Consider the following 15,091-nt stretch of genomic DNA (forward strand, 5'->3'; position numbering starts at 1 on the left):
GGAATAGTCTGTCTTTAGAGTTGCGAGTTTTCATACATTCTAATAATGTTTTCAAAGTGAAACTTTTGGAATATTTTTCAATCTCTTTGTGATCCCTTTAAATGATGTTGTTCTGGAAGAACTTTAACATCCATGTAAACATTTTGGGTAATAAACTGGGGGACTACCAATGAGGGGAGCGGAACCTCCCATATGAATTAAATACAAAAATTCGTTTATCTGGGAAACTAATATAACTACATTCTTCAAATTTTGCACGAATAACTTTAATATTCATCTGAACATTTTGGAGAAAAAAGGGCGGACTTTCATCTGGGGGGCTTGGAGCTCCCATATGAATTAAATAGAAAAATTCGTATATCTGAGAAACTATTAGAGCTAGAATCATCAAATTTTACTGAAGAACATTTAGAAAATAACGGGCGGACTTTCAATGGGGGGCTTGGCACTTCCCATATGAATTAAATACAAAATTTTGTATATCTGGAAACTATTAGATTATTCAACTTTTTCATAGATTAAATTAAAATCTTAACAAGTAAGAAATTATAGTCGGGCCAGGCCGACCATATAATACCCTACACCTGTTACAAAAATGAAATGTGATTTTGTTTTCATAATAAAGCATTGTAGTTGAATTGTACCTTGCCTCAGATATACTTAAGCCATTTATTGTTGAATAAAATTGTGGACATTTAAGTCAAATTTTTGAAGGGGGCTTTGGTCAAATGAGACCCTATAATTATAAAATTCATGAGAGTCATCAAGGCTAGTATAGCACTTGGTTTTGCAGCTTTTTGTTGAGATACGAGTATATTAAACATAATTATGAATTTAAAAGCCCTATTCGTCGGGTTGGGGGCTAGGTGAAATTATCTTCAAAATTGCGACCTGTAGTTTGATTACAAGGTTTACAAGCCCTATTCAAGTATTCAGTTGTATGGGGGCTAGTTTGTTTACAAGTAGTTTGATTACAAGGTTTACATGGACGGACAGACGGACGGACGGACATAGCTAAATCGACTCAGAAAATGATTCTAAGCCGATTGGTATACTTTAAGGTGGGTATAGGACCAATATTATTGTGCGTTACAAACATCAGCACAAACCCAATATACCCTCCCCACTAAAGTGGTGTAGGGTATAATTAACGTTCGGAATAATTGGCGAAATTGCAATAATTTGCGGGGAATCTCCCATATGTAACAAATTGTATGTATATCTGGAAAACCATTGTAGTTAGAATCATCAAAATTGTTAAGTAGGTTTCTTATTTATATTGCTTTTAGGGTAGCACAGCACACTGGGTATAGCTAGTAAATAAACAAATCTTTGTTTTTACGTTATTGATCATTTTCTTAATGCAAAATTTTTTAGAAACTGATTTTCTGCAAGATGTTTTATATGGAAGATAGGGTTAAATATCGGCAGATCCTAGTAAAACTTGGAGAAAGGATTTGTTTTTAATTTTTAAGAATTTTTTATTCATCCCTGCATAATTTCTCATACAACTTTTGAGTTTGCTCTGTTTTGTTGTTATAAACAATATATTTGCTTCCAAAATCCTACTTTCTGATCTCTCTGATTCCGTTTTTATTTAAAATCGTTGAAAAATTAAAAACTAAACGTAGTTGAAAACTTAGCCGGCTTAAAGTCGATTTTAAGCCGTTGCCGACATATTTAGTGTCAGTCGCCGCCGCCGTTAATATTTGTCGGCGCAGGGCTCTGAGCACGAGAGGAAAAATTGTTTATTTGTGAAAATTCACTCAAATTAGAAATAATATTAAACATAAATGTATTACAAGTAAAGAAAATCTATAAATGAATAACTAAAAACATGTAGCAAGTGATAAAGTGTAAGAAATCTATAAATTTACAATGAAAATAATTTGAATATTCTTGAAAAAAGAACTATAAAATTGTAGCTTCAATAAAGGTGTCACACAAAAGATAACTTGCAACAAAAGTGCAATTAATCTAGTAAATTAACGAACGATAATGGATGGAAATGGTAATCAACGTAAGCGTGGTGGACGTTTGGCTAAAAATTCCAATAACAATGAGTCGCAGTCGCCTGCAGCAACTACAGAACCTAATGAGGTCATGGAGGTGTCGGCCGTAGCCATATCGCCCACCTTAGAGGAGGCCGAAACTACGACGAATGCCCCAGCCTCAGAGTGTAGACGTAGTTCACGTAAGAAAATTATTAAATTTGATGTACGCGACCTACTAAATAAAAATCGTAAGACACACAAAATACAAATCGAAGCTAGAATTGACTCTAATGCACCCACCACCTCCAAAGCTAACACAGCGGGTGGTACTGAGGTGGGCAACTCAAAAGCTGCCACTAATGTGAGAGAAGATTTGCTTTCAAAGCAAAAAACATTTTTGGAAAAATCTGCCATTTTCCGGCGTTACTCTATATCACAGGAACACAAACCACCACCGCCTCCTTTACCCATACCCCCTTTACTGGGTAAGGCTAATGACAATAAAGATGCTGCATTTTCTGCCAGCTCTAGCTCGCGTCGTTTAAGTCGTACCCAGGAATTTTTCAGTAATGTCATGATAAAACCCAAACAAACTACTAGTCTTATTGTGGCACAGATAGAGAGTAGTACACCCAGCTCTACAGCGGCCACAGCAAAACGCAAAAGTCTTAATAAAACTCTAGAACTTGAAACTAAAGCCGGGGCTTCTACTGATACGGAAAGTTCACCTATGGGCCAGTTAAAGAAAAGAGGTAGACCGCCTAAATTTAAGACACAAACTTCTGTAGAAGCAGTGGTCAGTACTGCCGCCCAAGAGGAAGTATCTAAGAAAAAAATTACCCCAGAAAAGGCAAAAAATTGGAAGGAGTATAAAGCCTGCTTGGCCCAACAATCCAGCAGCCAGCAGGAAGAGCTAGAAGAATTCAAGTCTTTAAAGGAAAGTGCCCAATCAACACCTTTAAAATGGAAACAAAGTGAAAACGTATCTGCCACGGCATTAACCCTAGAGGACACACAACAATCTGACATTTCTAAATCCGAAGATGATGATGGTAGCTTTAGTGGCTTTAAGACCAGTAAAGAAGATTTAAGCTGTGATTCGCCGGCACTAGAAATTGATTTGAAAGAAAAGCAGATAACTATCGAAGCTAAAACAGAATGTAAGGGCAAACAAACAATGTTAAAAACCAAAACGACTTTAAAAACTGAAGCCTTGTCAGAAAAAACAATACAGACTGAAGTAAAAGATTCAAAAGAAGATGAAAATACAAAACCGATATCGGCAAGAACTGAACAAATCGCTTCAGAAGATAAAGATTCTAAAGAATTCACTTCTCTAAAAGATAGTTCTTTAACAGCAAAATCTGAATCAAAATCAAGAGAATCTGAAGATGATGGAATAGGAAAACAAGCTGTTGCTCCAAAACAAGATGAATTAAAAGATACTAACATTACACATTTGCTTCAGGATGATAAAAATGTCAAAGATTCTCTGCCATGTAGGAGATCCACAAGAATATCTCCTGAAATATTTGAAAAGAAAGACACAGAACTGAAAAGCGCAAATATAACCAGAAGAAGTCAAGTTAAATCTCCAGTAGAAACTAAAACACAAGAAGAAGTCAAAATTGATAAGAATGATGATAAAGTTGATACTTTAGAAATAACATCCACACAACCGAATACATCTGAAATAATTGATATCAATATAACTAAACAACCAATACGTTCCACACGTAGACAGTTAAGAAAAGATGATAGCAGGGAAACTCCTACTAAAAGTGAAGAGTTAATTGAAAATAAAACACAACCTTCAACTACTAAATTGGAAGAAAAAGTTCCTAAAATCACACAGGAAACTAACAAACCGCCTAAAGAAGCTAAACAAGAAACTCCACAAACTGCAGTCCAACCAATAGAAAAAGAGGAAATAAAAAGTCCTGATATTTTAAGTAAAACTGCAGAACAAATCCTAGATGAATGTACACCTGAAACAAAATTATCTGATGCTGATATTTTACTTTTAACCAGCCAAACACAGCCCTCTACTCCCTCTCAAGGATCAATGAAAACCTATTCACGCACCTCTAGTTCATCAGAATCTGAAAATGCCTCTGAACGCAGTTCTTATTCATCGGATCCGTCGTCGGGCACCTCCACTTCGGGACGTTCTTATAAATCCGGTGACAAATTGAGAGTTTCACTCAAACGCATTTCATTGCCAAAGAGTCCGTCTACCTCTTCGCAAACTTCTACTTCGGAAGAGCTTAATTCTAATGCAGTTTCCTCGAATGTTCTTAAAAAGAAACCACCCTTAGCTAAACGTTCTAAAAGATTACAAAAGAAATTTGTAGAAATGATGGAAAACCAAGATGATTCAGAAGATTCAAAAATAGAGCGAGTTAGTTTGTCCGAAGAGGAAAACAAATCAATTGAAATTGTTGATCAGACTTTAGCGCAGACTGGACCTTCACTAGAAACCACAGAAAGTTGCATTTTAAGTGAAAATTTAGACTCAAACTCCAATGATTCTATAAATACAAAAGAAAATATGGCAAAAAGGAAATCTTTAAGAAATCGCAAAGTTAATAGCAGTGAGGAAAACGATAACGAAACTGATAAATCTAATACAACCGACAATGAAACGCTAAAGGAAAAAGAAGTTGAAATAAAACAACAATTGCAAATCAAACTAACAGACATAAAACAACAGAAATTAGAAAACTCCAAACATCAAGAAGTAGAAGAGCAGCAGGAAATTCCAAAATATATAGAGAAGTCTTTGGAATTACAGAAGACACCAGCAGCAGAAGATGAACAAAGCGATGAATCGAATGATAGCAAACAAATAAAGAAGCTGAAAAGCGTGCAACCTGTAAAAAAACAACCACCAAGAAAACTTAAAAAACAGACATCACTAGAGGAGGGACAAAATATTATTAAAGAGGATACAACAACACATCAAGAAATATCTACTAAAGAAATGTTGGATATAGCAAGCTTGGGAAATAAGTCAATGGCACAGGAACACACACATGAAACTTCTAAAACTACAACAGAGAGAGTTGCAAGCCCCTCCACTGAGAATTTGGGAAAACAAGAAACACCAACAACCAGAAGTAAAACTAACAAGCAAGTATGCAACGTCATAGAAATAAAGAATCCAGCTGAAGAAATTGACAAAACGGAAATAAGCATGAAAGAACATTCTAAGCAAACTTCTCAACAAAAAGCTGGACAGGAGGTGCAATCAGTGGCAACAGAAACTTCTGACAGTACAGCAAGCATAACAGATGAATCGGCAATATCGGGGCAAGCAGAAAAAACTAGTAAAATCCCTGTAACTAGAAGTAAAACTAATAAGGAAGTGAGTTCTGAAAGTCAAGCTGAATATTCTAGCCAAAATTTCTCTAAAAGAAAAGCTCAACAGAAAACTGATTTAGTCCTGGATATAAATGATGCCGAAACTTCGAATATAGCAGCATATCCAACTAAAACTGACAAACAAATATTAAACACAACAAATGAAGAGATTCATGAGGCGGAACTACAAAATTCCAGCTTTAACTTATCGACTAGAAGTAAAACTAATAAAAAAGATATTTCCCAAACAATGTCAACGACTCAAGAAGAAAAGCCAATAGCAAACGAAGATCTAACGAAGTCTGAGTTGAACCAAGAAAAAGCTGTAGAAACTGCAACTAAGAGAAGTAAATCACCTAAAGAGAAGTCAAATAATAGCGATGATGTAAGCAAAATCTCAACTACTAGAAGCAAAACTAATAAAGAACAGATTTCATTAAAAGAATCAGAGTTACCAGCAGCCATTATTAATGATAATCCCACACAAGAGGAGTCAATTAAGGAACATACTTCCTTATCTACAAAAGAGAGAAGTAAATCTCCTAAAGAGAAAGTTTCTTCAACTAAAAATGAAAAATCTGAGGAATTGCATGAACAAGTTACAAAATTAACATCAAGTAGAAGGAAAAACAATAAAGAAGATTCTACTGTGACAAAAGAAGAATTAATACTAGAACCATCCTCTGCCATTATAAAATTAAGAAGTCAATCTCCTAAAGAGATAAATACCACAATTAATGAAGACAAATCTAAGGAATCACAAGAAAAGGCTGCAAAAATCACACCAAAAAGGAGAAAAACTTACAAGGAAGCCATTTCTGCTGTGAAAGATGTGATAATACAAGAACAATCTTCTAAGGAAACAAAAGAAAGCTGCCAATCTTCTATAGAAAAAATAACTACAAGTAAAAATGAAAATTCTCCAATTTCGCTGGAGAAGACAACAAAAATCACACCAAGTAAAAAGAAATCTAATAAAGATGACATTACTGCTACAACGGACATCATATTGACAGAAAAATCTTCAGAAACTACAAAAGAAAGAAGTAAATCTCCTAAAGACAAGTTGGATAAGACAAATGATGAAAAATCCATAGATTCACAGGAAAAAACTATGAAGATCGCCACAACTAAAAGAAGAAACAATAAGGATGACGAACATTCTTGTGAAAGTTTAAAAGAACGAAGTCAATCACCTAAAGAGAAGATAGATAAGACTGATGAAGCAAAATCCAAGGATTTGCAGGAGAAAACTTCAAAAATCATAACAACTAGAAGAAGAAATATTAAAGAAGACACTTCGAACACAGAACAGGAATTAATGCAAGAACCATCTTCTGAGTCTACAAAAGAACGAAGTCAATCACCTAAAGAGAAGATAGATAAGACTGATGCAGCAAAATCCCAAGAGAAAACTCCTAAAATCGCAACAACTAGAAGAAGAAATATTAAGGAAGACACTCCAAACACAAAACAGGAATTAATGCAAGAACTATCTTTTGAGTCTACAAAAGAACGAAGTCTATCTCCTAGAGATAAGCTAACAATGACTATTGAAGAAGACTCTGCAGATGTAACAGAGCAATCCGGGAGAGTCGCAGCAACTAGAAAGAAACATAATAAAGTGGAAACTTCTTCAATAGAAAACAAGTTGACCGAGGAGAAACCAGGTGTTAAAGATGAAGCTATCATTTCTGAAGATAAGGAACAAGAAAATTCCTTTAAAGATAAGACTAAATATATTTTGGATGGAACAGAATCTTCTAAAACTACAACAGATAGTAGTGTAACTTCTGAAGAAAAATCTGCAGATAAAGTAAAACTTGAGCAAATCACAACAACTAGAAGTAAGGGTAATAAAGAAGAGACATACGAAAACACTCCAACAAGAAGTAAATCAAAAAAGGTTAAAGAATCACCTAAACCAGTAAGCAGTTCTAGTGAAACCCCCATAGGTGACGAAATGCATGCAGAAACTTCTAAAGCTTCTATGGAAAATACTGTAACAATTGGTACACAAGAAAGCAAAGACTTGACTCCTCCAGAAAATCTTGAAACTAACTCTTCAACCTTTATCAACTCCTCACAGCATGCTGAACCATTCAAATTATCACAAACTATGGAAGAAAAAACTCCAGAAATCATATCAAGAGATTCTTCTAAATCACCAACTTCCTCTAAAGTTCAACAACCTTCCTTAGCTAAAAGAAAATCTTTAAGAAATCAAAAAGATTCAAATACCCCTGAAATAACGCCAGAATCAACAAGTGATACTGCACAAGAAAGCTCTTCAACACTCCAAACGCAAGAGGAAACATCATCAAAAGAGAAGCAAGAAAATGAAGAAACAATTAAGGTGACTAAACGTAAGGGCAGGAAGTCACGTTTTAAAAATCTTTATGGTCCTGATATTGAATCGGAAACTGACAGTAATAATGGAAAAAATACTCCCATCGAAGAGATAATGCAACAAAAACTTAAGGAGCAGTCAAGTACTACAGAAAAAGAAAAACTAGAAGAAGAGAGACAAGAGGTACCAAAAGTCATAAGGGAAGCTGATATTGCTCCTGAAATAGAAGTAAATCCTTCAGACAACCAGTCTCAGCAATCTGTGGCAAGTGGCCAGGAAAAATCGGGCAATCTTTTAAGCTCTCAAATACAAAATGTCAGCATTGAAACGAATACTTTATTGGACATTTTACGTAGAGTACAATCAAACACAGAAGCTGCTTTGAAAGCAGGCAAAGTTACCTCAACGAACCCAAAAACAGAGATTGATAATAATAGCGAGAGTTCAGCTAAAGTTCAAATTGAAGAAAATGTTAAAACATCACATGATCTGTCAGAAATACTCAAAGAATCTAATACAACCCAAACAAAAGTTGAGGAAGATTCCACAAACTCACAAGAAACTAAACCTAGCTCTCCCGCACGATCTAATACGGAGTCTCCCTTAACACTTAAGAAAATCCATTTATCACCAGCACGTTCGGACTCGGCCTCTCCGTTGACACTTAAAAAGATCACACAATCACCTACACGTTCGGATTCTTCATCACCTTTGACCCTAAAGAAAGTAACGAGGCGCTATGAAAGACGTAGTCGTCGTGGAGAGGATTCAGAACACAAAACTTTAGAGGAAACATTTGCAGAAATTGCAGCACAAAGTTCAAAAGCTGTATTAGCCGCTAAAGAATTTGATATAAATGAAGAGCAAAACACAGGTGAGAATTCACAACTCGAATTAAATCCTTTAACAAATACTGGTACTGAACACAATGAGGAAATTTTTACAAAAATCGAAAGTGATCCTAGTATACAAACAGCAAGTGATCCTCAAGTTCAAACATTAAATGTTGAAGAAATTGGCGATAAAATAGAAGAAAAATTGCAAAATATTTCACCATTGCCGGAAGATAGAGAAAAAGTAGCCGAGGTGACTGAACCAGCTGAAACTGAGATAACAACTATTGAAAATGTAGTTGAAGTACAAGAAAGTACTAAAGTTACTCCTGCAAGAAGAGGACGTAAGCCGAAAAATCGTGCTTTGGAAGTAACACCAGCAAAAGAAGATATTGATGTTAAAAGTCCCATAAAAACGAAAGAAGTTAATGAAGAAACTCTCGAAGAAGCAGAAGGCCAATTCCAGAAATCCGAGCAGATGTCATCAGAAGAAATAACACAAAAGCAGGAGGAGAAAGTTGAAAGTAAAACAACTAAATCTAAGAAAACCAAAGCAATGCCCAGCTTAACAAATCCTGAGTTAACACAAACTGAAGAAACGTCTGAAAGCTTGAAAGAAACTTTGCAAACTCAACCGCAACTTCCAGAAACATGCGATGTGTCTCAAGGAAACATAGAATGTTCGTTAAAACCTTGCGACGAATCAAATGAAGGTAAAGTTAGCAAAAAATCTAACAAAAAACGTGACACTTCTAAAGGAGAATCTATAGCCGAATACTCAATACTTCTGGATAACCCTCCTGCGAAAGACAAAGAAGATGAAGTTCGAACTCCCAAACAAGTAGCGAAAAAACGTGATACATCTCAGACAAAAAGTGAAACAAAATCAGTTGGAAAGAAACTAACCAAGAAAACTAAAAATGAGGAAGAGGATGACACTGCAGTAAAAACTAATCCTAACACTATAACCACAACACCGCCACCATCAAAAAGAGGTCGAAAACCTAAAAATCAACAACAAGAAACACCCCAAACCTCGACCGGCTCTAAAAAGAAAAACAAAAAGGAATTACAGGCGGAGCAAAATGAAGACTTTAATGAGGATAAAAGAAAAACTATAGATTCCGAAAGTGAATCACTTAACTCTTCTTTAGACAGATCTCTAGATGATAAATTAGCCAAAAAGAAAAGGCAAAAGAAATTAAAAGAAGCCTTTGAGGCGGCTCTAACAGATGATATAGAAAAAAACAAGGAAATTTTAAAAACAGAAGCCTCCAGCTCTTCAAATGCCAGCAACTTTGGTTTGACATTGCTTAACAATTCACCGCCGCCTGAAAGAAGAGTTTCAAATGATATGACAGCAGAAACTAGTAAAATTACTTGTGTCACCCCCGTGGAAGCGGAAGAAGATCCAGATCCCTTAAAGGATATTGAAAAGTTTATAGCAGATGGTGTTAATCTTTTGAAAAAAGATTATAAACTAGATGAGGACAGTGTGGACGATGTAATAACAACCACCAGCTCTACTACTACACCTTCCAAAACGACTGAAATAGTAGAGGAACCTATAAAATCTATCACTGAGGAAATAAAACCCGTATTCAATACTTTTGAAACCCCCGCTGATACCCCCATAAATACACCCAGTGTTACGCCACCACCCAAAAGTCCTACATCCATTGAATCCTCAACACCCGATGAAATTTCTGGAGTCCGACGATCACATCGTATTAAACTTATAACCAAAACTCCCAAAGCTTTGGTAGGCAGAGGTTTGGTTAAGGATAAAGAACGTTTCTCCATAAAAGATGATGTAGAAACCAAAAGTCATTACACACTAGACGATCATCTTACCGATTTGGCAGAGGTGGAAGCGAAGAATGCCAAATTTCTTAAAGAAATGGAAGAACGTCTTAGCAATTTCCAAGTCATAAAGGAAAATGAATATCTGTGTGAACGTGTGATAAGTAGAGAGGCCCGCAAAATGATTTGTGATTGTTTTCTGACACACGAAGAAGAGGAACGTGGTGAATTGGGCTGTGGAGAAGATTGTCTCAATCGTTTGCTTATGATTGAATGTGGCACTGAATGTAATGTTAAGGAACGTTGCACCAATAAACGTTTCCAGAAATTACTGTGTTCTCCTTGTCGTGTATTTCGTACCGAAAAGAAAGGCTTTGGCATAATGGCTGATATAGAAATCTTACCGGGAGAGTTTATAATGGAATATGTGGGTGAGGTTATAGACACCGATGAGTTTGAGAAACGTCGTATTATGTATTCTCAGGACAAAAACCGTCATTACTATTTCATGGCATTGAGAAGTGATGCCATAATAGATGCCACCATTAAGGGCAACATATCACGTTTTATCAATCACTCTTGTGATCCCAATGCTGAAACTCAAAAATGGACGGTAAATGGAGAATTGAGGATTGGTTTCTTTAGCCGTAAATCTATCATGCCGGGGGAGGAAATTACGTTTAACTACCAGTATCAAAGATATGGCAGAGAGGCCCAACGTTGTTATTGTGAATCGGCAAATTGTACTGGATGGATTGGTCAAGAACCAACTTCCGATGAAGGCGAACAATTAGATGACGATGATGAGTATGAAGAATCTGAAGAAGAGGAGGCAGATACCTCTAATCTTCTGGTACAAGATGATGATGAAGATAGTGATGCTAGTGAGGCTGATCCAGAGGAAGTGCAAAAACAATTGGAAATGGCAGCTGCTCAAGCAGAAGTTGAATTGGCCCCCTTGCAGTTGCTGGAGGAAAAAGCTAAGCGGGAAGAGTCTGCACCAAAAGAAGAAGAAACCCACAAATCCGAAAGCGAAGAAGATTCTAAGAGCAAATTCAAAAAATTACTCTCGAAAATGGCTGAAAAAGTGGCAGCCAAACAAAAGCAAAACAAACGTGAACAAAAGCTGCAGCGCAAAAAGAAATCCAAGGAGTCGTCGACCGACTTAAGCAATAAATTAAGATTTTTGGAAGATCCCGACATAGAAGATGAGGTTGAATTCTTAAAGGAATGTGGCCTGAAAAATCAATCCGATACTTTGCGTCTATCACGTCTAATGGTAAGAGCTAAGCTGGTACAAACACGACTTAATCTGCTGGAGATATTACGTCAAGGTGACTTGCCCTGTAGACGTTTGTTTTTGGATTATCATGGTTTACGTTTGTTGCACGGTTGGATGAGTGAAGATGCTGGTAATATGCAAATACGTCTCGCTCTGCTACAAACTTTAGAAACTTTACCTATAGCCAACAAAACAGTCTTGACAGACAGTAAAGTTATGCAAGTGGTGCGCAATTGGTGCGGCCAAAATACCAACCTATCACCCAATGAAGATTCCTCCAGTAGCAATAGTAATTCACAAGATGTTCCCGTGCAAACAGCAGCAAACTTTGAAGAGGGTTCTGAATTGGCAGAATTGCAAAAATTGGCAGTGAAACTCATTACCACTTGGGAGAGCCTGCCGGAAATATTCCGCATACCCAAAAAGGAAAGAATAGAACAAATGAAAGAGCATGAACGTGAAGCCGATCGACAATATGCTGCTAATGCTGAAACGCAGGAAAATACCACTACCACAGCTATCGATCGCTATCGCCGAGATCGTTTTGGTCGTGGTTTAAATAACTCTACTACAACCTCCAGCTCTTCTGGACGTTTCGTTAAACCCAATAATGGCAATCCCCATAGAACTAACAATACCACGCCCGAAAACAATAAGAATCTGTCTAAAGCTCAAAGACGTGAAATGTTTGCCGCTAAAGTGGCCAGAGATGAGGCTGAAAAACGTTTGGCTGAGGAAAGGCGTGAGTTTGAAACTAAATGCCGTTTCTTTGGTTTAGATCCCAAAAAGACGCGACAACAGGACATACCATTCTGTGTTAATCCTGCTACAGGCCAATGGTTCTCCATCGAACGCAAACCCATTAACACTCCTCCCAGTTATGCGCATGTACAAGTGCCCGTTAAACCCAAATCCACTGATCCCAATGATTATCAATTGCCAGCCGTTTGCAGTACATTACCGCCTCAATGGAAGTATGCCATTACACCGCAGGGTAAAATCTATTATTATCATATTAAAAATCGTATACCACAATGGGAACCACCATCGCCAGCCCAGCTGCTGCAATGTGAAATGGAGGCTAGAGAAGATGATTCTGAAACTGAACTTACCACCACGGCCGGAGAGGATAGCAGTGATGACGACGATGAAGTACTAATAGGCATGGATGCTGCTCAATTAAAGGCCTATATTGATCGTAAAGTCGAGATGCGGCGCCAGAAACGTTATCAACGTTTGGTCGTTGAAAGATCTATAAGTGTAAGTCAATTTTATCTTTAGAATTTTAAAAAAAGAATTTTTAGAAATTTTGCGAAAATTTTAAAATATTCTGTAAAAAGGGAAATTTTCGAAAATCTCTTATGAATAGTGAATTTTTCAAAATCTTCTATAAAAAGGAAAATTTGTCGAAAATCCTATATAAAAATGAAAATTTTTCGATAACCTATGTAAAGAGAAATTTTCGAAAATCTTCAATAAAAATATGGACATTCTATAGAGATATTTAAAATATATTTGTAGCCCCGGCGTGAAGAAGATCGTATTTACAATCAAATGGAGGTGCGTAAATACAAAGAAAATAAGGAGAAAATACGCAAACGGAAGGAGGAAATACGACGTAAACGAGCTGAGGCTTTGAGGCAAACTTCCCTCAATATGTGTACACTAGGCAGTATAACCGATACAAATCCAAATACCAATAAAACACAAATTGAAAGTCCTGAAGATCAAGGAGTTTTACCCATACAAGACTATTTACTATCATCCGATGAAGAAGTTGATCTTAAGGTGGAAGTCAATAGTCCACTAATGGATAAAATTGTAGAGGGAGATAAAATTGTCGATGAATTGGATGCATTAACCACTAAGAGACAATTGAAAAGACCACTGCCACCGCATCGCGATCTAAATGAGCCCTCGACGTCTTCATCACCAGCCTCAACTTCCGGACTTAATGTACTCATAGCCCGGCAGGAATACAAGAAACGTAAATTGGAAAAGAAAGAAAAAAGGTAAGAGATAATTTGTTTAACTTTAATTTAACAACAATTATTAAAAAAAATCATTTATTTTTTTTAGAAAACCCAAAGAACAAGATGCTAAATATCGCAAAAATAAAGAAAAATTCCGTTGTGAGATAGCGGGTATAATCGTGCATCATTTAAAACCATATCGTAAGGAAACCTGCACAGTGGGACGTATACAATCTGATGAAGATTTCAATCATTTGGCACGCAAAGTAATTATTTATATTTCTATTATAATATGTTTCTTAAATTTAATAATTTTTAATATTTCTTTTAGTTAACCCATTTCGTTATGATTAAGGAATTAAAATATTGCGAATCGGTAGGTCAAACTTTAGTTGTTACCGAATCCGTTAAAAGTAAATCACGTGAATTTATTAAGAAATACATGGCCAAGTATAAAGATGTGTATGTTAAACCATCTAATGATCCCGATTTTAAAGATATACCTTTTACTTTGTAAATTTCATATTTTATTTATCATTTTTTAGATTAAGATAATCTATATCGCATAATAATATATAGTTGAATAGCGTTTTATGAATATGTATTTAAAACTTGTTGAAAATTTTCTCAAATATATATTTAAAAAATTTTCTTTAGTATGTATGTATGTACTTTTAAATAAATAAATGAAGGCAAAAATGTTTGCAGAAAAAAAATAAGATAAGATTTGGAAAAAGTGTGTTTTAATTTATATGTAGTAGAAAAATCCGAATTCAAAAAAACAAAATTTATTTTTAAAGAGAATTGAATCAAAAGAATAAGAAAAAATTAAGTCGAATATATTCCATCAAAGTGAAGTAAATTCCGAAAACTCTGTAAAAGCAGAACACTTTTTTATAAAAGGAAAACAATTTCGAAACTTTTCGATAAAAAGAGAGCTATTTCGAAAGTTTTTTTTTATAAAGAGAAAATAATTTCAAAACTTTTCTATAAAAGAAGAACAATTTTGAAACTTTTCTATAAACGCAGAAAAATTTCGTTACTTTTTTTATAAAAAGTGAACAATTTCAAGACGTTTCTATAGAAAACAATTTCAAAACATCTATAAAAAGAGAAAAATTTAAAAACTTTTCTATTAAAGAACAATTTTGAAACTTTTTTATAAAAGGAGAGCAATAATGTTGAAACTTTTCTATAATAGGAAAGCAATTACGAACGTTTTCAATAAAAGGAGAACAATTTCGAGACTTTTCTTTAAAACAAAAGAATAATTTCAAAACTTTTCGAAAAAAAGATATCAAGTTCAAGTTTTTTTATAAAAGAACAATTTCGAATTTTTTTTATAAAAGGAAAACAATTTAGAAACTCTTCTATAAAAGGAGAACATTTCCGAAACTTTACTATATAAGAGAAACAATTTCGAAACTTTTCTATAAAAAGTGAACAATTTTAAAAATTTTCTATAAAAGGAAACAAATTTCGTAACTTTCCTT

The 15,091-nt window shown here is 35.2% G+C and overlaps 1 protein-coding gene across 1 annotated transcript; it reads left to right on the forward strand.

Moving 5' to 3' along the window:
* The first annotated feature begins 1,710 nt into the window (after positions 1-1,710).
* LOC119609561 (probable histone-lysine N-methyltransferase CG1716) lies at positions 1,711-14,356 on the forward strand. The gene is made up of 4 exons (XM_037964398.1): positions 1,711-12,885; positions 13,147-13,637; positions 13,705-13,864; positions 13,930-14,356. Exons 1-4 carry the CDS (start codon positions 1,999-2,001, stop codon positions 14,113-14,115), a joined length of 11,724 nt encoding a protein of 3,907 aa, XP_037820326.1. The 5' UTR covers positions 1,711-1,998; the 3' UTR covers positions 14,116-14,356.
* Positions 14,357-15,091: the final 735 nt, after the last annotated feature.

This window comes from Lucilia sericata, unplaced genomic scaffold, assembly GCF_015586225.1.
Source record: "Lucilia sericata isolate MDLA Ls3-8-SP2 unplaced genomic scaffold, ASM1558622v1 Contig001005F_arrow, whole genome shotgun sequence".
Taxonomy (NCBI): Eukaryota; Metazoa; Arthropoda; class Insecta; order Diptera; family Calliphoridae; genus Lucilia; species Lucilia sericata.

Coding starts and splice junctions, on each gene's coding strand:
- LOC119609561 (XM_037964398.1), top strand. CDS start 1,999: ATGGATGGAAATGGTAATCAACGTAAGCGTGGTGGACGTTTGGCTAAA. Junction 12,886..13,146: donor TCGTTGAAAGATCTATAAGT/GTAAGTCAATTT, acceptor ATATATTTGTAG/CCCCGGCGTGAAGAAGATCG. Junction 13,865..13,929: donor TCAATCATTTGGCACGCAAA/GTAATTATTTAT, acceptor TATTTCTTTTAG/TTAACCCATTTCGTTATGAT.